This window comes from Nicotiana attenuata, unplaced genomic scaffold, assembly GCF_001879085.1.
Source record: "Nicotiana attenuata strain UT unplaced genomic scaffold, NIATTr2, whole genome shotgun sequence".
NCBI lineage: Eukaryota > Viridiplantae > Streptophyta > Magnoliopsida > Solanales > Solanaceae > Nicotiana > Nicotiana attenuata.
This window is the reverse complement of record NW_017671925.1, coordinates 76,174-85,049: the sequence shown is the minus strand read 5'-3', so window position 1 is coordinate 85,049 and position 8,876 is coordinate 76,174. Positions and strand designations below refer to the sequence as shown.

Here is an 8,876-nt window from a genome sequence, read left to right as displayed (position 1 = left end):
GAAATAACAAAGCATGCAAACTGAAACATCAAGTTTAGGCCCAGAACGAAGATAGAAGGAACACAAAATCAAACGAAAAACACAACAACATTGTAAAGAAAATATTCATAATCAGAAAAGCAAAAGAATTAATAATAAAACAAAATTTAAAACCAAAACTGTGGTAAAAGCATAAAATGAAACGAAAATTACCTGAAAATAAGAGTGAAAGTTCGAAAAAGTACTTGAGACCCAACAATGGAGGACGGTTGTTGCCTTCGTCTCTGAGAAAAGCGTGAGAAGAAGAGAGAGAAAAAGAAAGAGAGAAAAAGAAATTTAAAAGCGAAAACCGTTGTTTTAATATTTGTGGGCTACCGGGTGAAAACTAAATTTCAAACAACCTGGGCTAAATCAGGTAAGGGTTTCAAATGTGGGCTATTTTCGAATGGGCTGTATGACCCAAGTGATATATGATGTAATTTCTTCTAAAAAAAATTTCAATCCGTTCCCTTTCCGTTAAACCGTTAACCCGTTACCAATAAGCCATTTAGTCACTTTTGCGGTTCTATTTTCGGTTTCGGTTCAGTTTTGAACACCCCTGCTTATAATATAGATGTCATTAGGGGTGTTCATAAAAATTCGAAAAACCGAAGCAAACCGAAAACCAAACCAAACCGACCAAAAAAACCGATACTTTTTGGTGTGGTTTGGTTTTGGTTTTGAATTTTAAAAATCGATCAAATTTGGTTTGGTTTTGGTTTTAATCAAAAAATAACCGAAAAAGACAGAACTAAACCGACTATAGGATTAACTATTTTAAATTTATTATTACACCTATATATATGTATATGTTTATACAAAGTTTCAAAAAATTTATGATAAATGCTAATCGTTTGCACTTTTAGTACAGGTCTTTACCTTTACATTCTAGTTTGATTGGTAGTTTTCTTTTGTTAAGTGTAAGAATCCATTTCATGTTAAAGATAATACTATTTTTAATCGAGTTCTTAAATTATTCATCACTATTTGATTTACCATCAATATATCTTGGAAAATAATAGATTTCTCAAAGGGCAATTGGTTTGATAGTATTACGTTGAAAATGTGGTCGCCGAAATATGTGTTTGGTAGTGTACGTCTTATATTTAAGAAAAAACCGACAAATAACCAAAAAAAATTGAAAAATCGATAAAATCTGACATAAATCGAATTGAGAAAAAACCGACTTAATTAGTTTGGTTTGATTTTAATATTTGAAAAATCGATTTAATTGGTTTGGTTTCTTTTTTGGAAAAAATCCAATCCAAACCAAACCACAAATACCTGATGTCATTTTGAGGTATCTCTCATTTCGTCCTCTTTTGCCTCTTTTCTCAAAAGCTGTGTTTATTTTTAAGCAATCGTCGCTCCGTGTTCAACTCGTTAGCAGACATCGTAGACAAGAGAAAAGGAGAGAGAGAAACTTAGAGAGAGAAAATCACACATAACAAAAGTGAGTAGCATTTACCAGTTTCTACCCACACACACAAAGAAAAAAAAGAAAGGAAAATCAATCTGCCAGGAGAAAGACCTTTCCTGCTAGACTGATTTTTACATCTTTTACCAACTTGTAATTTGATTCCCTCTCCAAAACCCAATTTGGCAAATTGGGGGTTGTTTTGTTGAGTTTAGCCTTAGAATTGAATTATAAGTTAGAAGGGTTTAGTGAGGGTTTAGGATTAATGATGTTGACATTCAAAGTTGGTTTCTGATGTAATACAAAAGCGGTGGTTACATACAACAACATATAAAAAAAAGATGTCGCTTTATATTGGTCGTGAGGCTTCAAAGGTTCGTCTTTTAGGTGTTTAAAATTACTTAATTTGTTATTTGAAGATAAGGAATTTATCGGTTTTCTTTTTTGCAGCTGTGGAAGAGAGTTTGTTCGGAGACAACAACGGAGATCAATCTTCTTGCTGAAAATTGGAAATATATTCTTGGTGGCTTAATATTCCAGGTTTTTAATTTGTTCTTCCTTTTATCTTATTAGCCTTTTTTTTATATATAACCGTCTGCTGTACGGGCCAGCTTGCACGGGATACGTGCCCGCTCCAACCAGCTATCCACCAAGCATTGGATAGTTGGAAAGAAGAAAGAAACCACCTACTAGTATTTTTGAACCGGAGACCTTTCTCACCCACTTCATTAACCATTAGGCCACGCCCTTAGTGCTATTAGCCTCTTTTGTTGCACACAATTTGAAAAAGAAAACGTGGGGAAAAAACTTTTCTTCTGGGGTGTTTGGTTGAAAAGCAGTTTTTATCAAAAGTTCATCTTTCTCAATATCTTGAACCAAATGGGACAAGTTTTGACCTTTTGGTCATGGGAAAAGGACATTTTTTGTTAATGGGGGTATGTTAGCTTACCAGGGTAAAAGTGTTCATCCATAATGTGTTGTCCGGTCAAGCTTGCGTGCATCTTGACTAATGCCACGGGGTACCTGCTACTTCCCAACCAGTAGTGTAATTATTATTTACTTTGTGATGAGTTGATTAACCTAAATATTAAGGTGACTTCTTTCTGATAAAATATAGCTTATCTGGTGTTGACTTGCATAAGTAGCGATTATTGTAGTTGTAGTTCAGGTTGAGGGGTTACGAGAGGCTTAGGGGCCCTTCAAATTTTGCATTATTTTTGTTGCGTATAGAATGATGGAGTTTATGATTTACATTTCTCGTGTACACATTTTACTGCAGTTGAGAAGTGGTGTTGGCCACTGATTGATGTATCATTTCCTTTTTCTAATGCTTCTTTAATTTGTTTTGTTGCTGATCTTAGTGTGTTTTAGATACATGAGTCATGAAATTTATCTGTTCTTTTCTTCAGTACATCCATGGGCTTGCTGCTCGAGGGGTTCATTACTTACATCGTCCTGGACCATCTCTTCAGGATGCCGGCTTCTTTCTTCTTCCGGTTGGTTTTATTGGTTGTCATTCTATGTCTATCCACTATTTCAGAAGTGGTGTATTGATTATTTCGCCTTTCTTTACTTGTAAATTTCCAGGAGCTTGGGTCAGACAAAGCTTACATAAGTGAAACTGTATTCACCAGTATTTTTCTATCTTTTGTCTTGGTGAGTTGGTGTTCATACAAATCTTTCCATCATCATTAACACTGAGTCTTTTGCTCCCTCTTTTTGACTTTCGTTAAACGCAAAATTTTTGCTTTGAAATTTGATGTATTCTGTTTCTCTCATTATTATAATTTGTAGGTAAACAAAGACCGTCTAGGCATTCATAATCATAAGCATATTTGAATATGTTCAAGGCAAACTCTGAGGCCAAGCTAACTTTAGGTTTTAAAATAGGGAAAACCTGGATATTAGATTCTAAAGCTTATAATGTGGTGCTAGAATGACTTTCCATAACCATCAACTGTTATTAGCTGGTTTTAACATTTAAATTTATTTATTTACCTATGAAGTGAATCTTGTATGTTTCTGATCTAATTGTTGCTCATGCTGTAGTGGACATTTCATCCTTTTATTTTCAAGACCAAAAAGATCTTTACTGTTCTGATATGGTGCAGGGTCCTGGCATTCTTAGTTGTAAGTACCCTCTTTTCTAGTCTTTTACCTTTTGTTTTATATGTCAATTTTCAATTGTAGTTTCATCAGTTTAACTTTGGGCAAAGGTAACTTTCTGTTGTCCTCCTATGCCATACCTATGTTCTTTGTCCCTGACCTTTCGGGAGAATCTCGATTGGTCCAATCTATCTTCTAATTTGTTAAATAATTGTTTGCTACAGGCTTGTCAATTTCTTCGGATCATAACATTCTATTCTACACAGCTTCCTGGTCCAAATTATCACTGCCGCGAGGTGGTCTAATTGATGATATATTGGTTAGCATTTTGTTTACTGTTGTCTATGCAGTGTGCATCACCTTACAGTTTATTTTGCAATTTCTAGGGTTCAAAGCTTGCCACACTTCCTCGGCCTAATAGTGTTTTAGAAGTTTTCCTAATTAATTGTAAGTTGCATTAATATTTACAGACTTATTATTTTGGGTTTTTGGTTATAACATTCTTTGACTTTGGTGCTTGCATGATGTTTATGGCAGTTCCCAGGGGTGTACTTTATGGTTGTGGTGATTTGATATTTTCATCACATATGATATTCTCTTTAGTCTTTGTGTGGACGTATCATAAATATGGCACACGAAGGTAATTAATATATCTGCTTTAACATGATACTTTGTTTTTACTTTTGGTGAATGCAACTTTGCAATTGATATTATGGATGATGGTGGATATAGAGTTTGATTTTAGTTGTACTAGATGAACAACTGAAACAATGCGACGATGTCCCACTTCCCTCGCTTTTCCTTTGCTTCTCTTTTTCTTTTGTTTCAATCTTCAACCTGGAAGATGAGATTTGCTGTTTGGTTGGATTTGCTGATTGTGCACATCAGGATGTTGTTTAATATAATTTGTTTTTTATCTTTTGTGCTACATTCAAGAAATTGCTTACTTAGGCTCATTACTTATATGTTTAAGTTAAATTCTGGCACCTTTGTTTACTTCTTCTGTATTTCTTTGTTTTTCCTTCAATTTGATCTTCTCAAGAAGAAAAGAATGGCCGTATATTAAGTGTTCCCAGCACATCCGGAACTTGTCAGTAATTGTTTGATTTTATTCTGCAGGTTTATAAAGCAATGTGCTTGGTTAGCTGTTATTGCTCAGAGCTTTTTGATTGTTGCATCACGCAAACATTACACAGTTGACGTTATTGTGGCATGGTGAGTCGAGTTTTGGGCTAGAGGATCTGTTTTGCACATTTGTTGGCAAATATCTGACCTAGTTGAGCTATACTGATTTTCTACAGGTACACTGTTAATCTAGTAGTGTTCTTCATTGACAAAAAGTTACCAGGTTAGCATTCAGTTTGAACTTCCTTTCAAACAGGTTTGTTTGTCTGGTTTTGTTATTCCCTCTGCTTTTGCGTCCTGTTATTAATACTCAAACAAGAAGGGTAAAGAAAAGTTGAAGCATGAGCTGTTTGTTGCAGAATTGGCTGACCGTACTAGTGCAGCCTTGTTGCTACCCTTAAGCAAGGATAGCAAGACTAAAGAAGAGAATCACAAACTTCTGAACGATAATTCTGGTGATCCTGCAGACTGGGTATGGAGATTTACCCGTTTCTATTTTCCAGTTAGGTATCTTTAGTAACTAATGAAATAACTCTGACATTGTTCTCTGCATTGTTTATAGAGGCCTAGAACCCAAATCAACGGGAAGATCATGGAAGATGGTAATGCGGTCCATGTTGAAGCAGCAATGAATGGTGTATAGACGATAAAATGCAGACAGCTCAACTAACTGAACCAGGTTTAAGCACTACTGTTCAATGTCATTACAAGTCGGGTTTGACAAGTCCTTCGTGGTGTTCTTCCAAGTCCAATAGTTTTGGTCCGTAGTGTAGGATGCCAAGTCTAGAGGGTTATGCTTTGGATGTCTCTGTGGTCCCTTTGCTTATATTTAATGGCTTCAATGTATCATGGAATTCCATTTTTTCCCCTTATTAATGCCATTATTCTCTAATTGCGCTCACCTAAGTCTTAGTAAAGGACAGCCCAGTGCACTACGCTCGCGCTATGCGCGGGGTCCGGGGAAAGGCCGGACCGCAAGGGTCTATTGTACGCAGCCTTATCCTGCATTTCTGCAAGACGTTGTTTCCACGGGTCGAACGCGTGATCTCCTGGTCAGATAGCAGCAACTTTACCAATTACGCCAAGGCTGTCTTAGTACACTTCTTTATTTCCAATAAGGTTGAAAACAAGGGGCAAGAAATGCAACAGATGAGTTGCAGCAAGTTTGCAGTTGATGGTAACATGGGATGTACAGAGCATGTGATGATCCTTTATGAAAGAGCCAACAGTGGCAGGTGTTGGGAGTGTATTAATAATAGATCCAATTAAATGCTAGAGTATCTTGGCTCAAGAACCACGTATTCCTTTTGTTCATTGTCAAGTTCTTTATGTATGGCCCATTTTGCCTGTTTACTTAAAGGTGCATTGCACAGATAAAGATAGAGATTGCACCTAAATAGCACATGCTTGCCTCTTCCTTTGGGGCACACAGCCATTGCCTTTCTCCTACGACAGTTGTGTGTTATCTCATCTCTCTGACGCCTGAAGTACAACTTACTGCTCGAACTCAGATCTTCATCTCTTTTTGTTAAAGAACAATCACAGATTAGTCATGTGCTACTATTGGTCCCTGTTTCCTTCTTTCCAATGTGAAATTTGACGTATATTTAGTACGAATAACAGTGTTGAAACAAGAATTAGAAGAAAAATGAGACAAGAATATTAGATCACAAATGAAGAGTGGTAAAATCGTTTTTCTTCTAGTATCCAGTGTTGTTATAGGCCCGTTTGAAATGTGCCTAAGCTTCAAATCTTTACACAAATAGCCGGTTGGATTTACTCCTAACTGGTCTATATAGACTATATTATGGATGGTAATATATATACACCTTTATTATACAGGAATTATACAAATACTATACATCTGTCGTCTTAGATGTGTGACTATTTTGGTTAATTATTCAAGCTTCATAGCTTGGTCCAACAATGTTGGGGCACTTCAATGCACCTCTCAACTCTTAGGAGTTTTGATTTAAGAAGAAGACGACATTGATTGATTAAAACCTATAATTGAATTGCTCCAGCCTCTCTTATTTTTTCCAAAACCTATATAGAGTACTAAAAACAAGTCTGAAATGGAATTACATAAATGTTTGTCTCGATACAAAGAAAACAAACTAAATACATAGAAGGGACTTCGGCCTGCGAACGCCAGCTAGGTTACCTCGTAAGTCCCTGGACTGAAGACAGCTCCCGCTCAAAACTGGTGCTACGGTCCAAAAGCTGCTCCCTGATCTGTGCAAAAAGATGCACAGAGTGTAGCATCAGCACAACCGACCCCATGTGCTGGTAAGTGCCTGGCCTAACCCCGACGAAGTAGTGACGAGGCTAGACAGGACCTACCAAAAACAACCTGTGCGCATATATATATATATATATATATATATATATATATATATATAAAACGGAAATAACAACAGAAAACATCAAATGAATCTGGGAGGGGGTATGCTCAGGGGAAATACAGTGAAAACTAATCGTCGAGAATAAACAATGAAAACTACATCAGATCCCATAACTCATATAAGTGGACGGCGTGCCACACGATCCCATAGTATATATATAAGTGGTCGGCGTGCCACACGATCTCATTTCATAATGCATAAGTGGACGGCATGCCACACGATCCCATTTCATAATTCATAAGTGGACAACATGCCACACGATCCCATTTCATAATATATAATCTTTCTAGAGGAGGCCCCATTAAGGGAATTCAACAACATAACGATTTAACCCGGTAAGGGTACAACTAACAGCTCAACTATCCCGGCAAGGGAGAACACATACAATACTTAAATCCCGGTAAGGGAGAAACAACAATATTAAACTACACGTCCCGGCAAGGGAATAATTACATCACTTCCTCTTTTGATCACTTATCTCTCAATTATCATATTCTCGTTCGAGCCAACGCTCCAATAATATACCAATCACAATTCTTCCTCAAACCATTCACATTATATGAAACTTATCAATTAAACAAGGAAGAGGTATCACAAAATCCAATTTAAACACAATTAAGACTCACTGTCATGCTAGACTCCGGTGCATAGATACTCGTCACCATGCCTATACACCGTACCCCACATTTAGCCATTAGCAAATAATATCCTAATCATATTCCCTCAAGCCAAAGTTAGAACAAACACTTACCTTGGTCCAAGAATAGCAATCAACTCTCTAATACCGTCTTTCCTCTACAATCCGACTCCGAAACAATGATATCTAGGCATGATTAATTCAATAGTATCAATAAAGACTCAAAAACATAATCCCATAGCCTAGAAACGAAGTTCCTAGCATTCTTCCAAAAATACCAAAATTTGACCCCGGGCCCACATGGTCCAAACTCGAGGCTCGGACCAAAACCCGTTCACCCATGACCCCACGAGTTCAAATATATAATTTATTCTAAGATTCGGCCCCAAATTGAGGTTGAATCACCCAAAATTCCCAAAAACCTAACTCTACCCAAAAGCCCTAGTTTCTACCTTGATTTCATATTTTAGGCTTAGAAATTCACTAATTAATGAAGAAAAACGAAGGAATTATGTGGGGATTTACATCAGGGAGATTGTCCGTCTACACGGTATTCCATTTACTATCATCTCGGACAGGGGTACTCAATTTACATCACGGTTCCGGAGAGCCGTTCAGCAGGAGTTGGGTACTCAGGTGACTATGAGTACGGCATTTCACCCCCAGACAGACGGACAGTCCGAGCGCGCCATTCAGATTCTTGAGGATATGCTCCATGCATGCGTGATTGAGTTTAGAGGGTCTTGGGATCAGTTCTTGCCATTGGCGGAGTTTGCGTACAACAATAGTTATCAGTCCAGCATTCAGATGGCGCCGTATGAGGCTCTATATGGTAGGAGATGCAGATCTTCGGTGGGTTGGTTTGAGCCAGGTGAGGCAAGACTATTGGGTACAGATTTGGTTCAGGATGCATTGGGAAAGGTTAAGGTGATTCAGGATCGACTCCGTACAGCCCAGTCTAGACAGAAGAGTTATGCGGACCGGAAGGTTCGTGATGTTTCCTTTATGGTTGGTGAGCGGGTTCTGCTTTGGGTCTCGCCTATGAAAGGCGTCATGAGGTTTGGGAAGAAAGGGAAGTTGAGTCCGAGGTTCATTGGCCCTTTTGAGATTTTGAGCCGAGTTGGGAGGTTGCTTATGAGCTTGCCTTACCTCCCAGTTTGGCCGGGGT

General features: G+C 37.7%; 1 protein-coding gene across 2 annotated transcripts; it reads left to right on the top strand.

The window, feature by feature from the left end:
• The first annotated feature begins 1,351 nt into the window (after positions 1–1,351).
• LOC109210910 (phosphatidylinositol:ceramide inositolphosphotransferase 1-like) lies at positions 1,352–5,567 on the top strand. 2 transcript variants are annotated; one of them, XM_019374388.1, is made up of 12 exons: positions 1,355–1,809; positions 1,886–1,975; positions 2,845–2,931; positions 3,023–3,091; positions 3,485–3,565; positions 3,766–3,837; positions 3,928–3,988; positions 4,079–4,181; positions 4,661–4,756; positions 4,843–4,889; positions 5,026–5,138; positions 5,229–5,567. In XM_019374388.1, the coding sequence occupies exons 1-12, from the start codon at positions 1,777–1,779 to the stop codon at positions 5,307–5,309; spliced, it is 933 nt and encodes a 310-aa protein (XP_019229933.1). In that variant the 5' UTR covers positions 1,355–1,776; the 3' UTR covers positions 5,310–5,567. The 2 variants fall into 2 exon arrangements, with proteins under 2 accessions (XP_019229934.1, XP_019229933.1); XM_019374389.1 differs by lacking the exon at positions 5,229–5,567 and having other exon boundaries at positions 1,352–1,809; positions 4,843–4,922; positions 5,026–5,115.
• Positions 5,568–8,876: the final 3,309 nt, after the last annotated feature.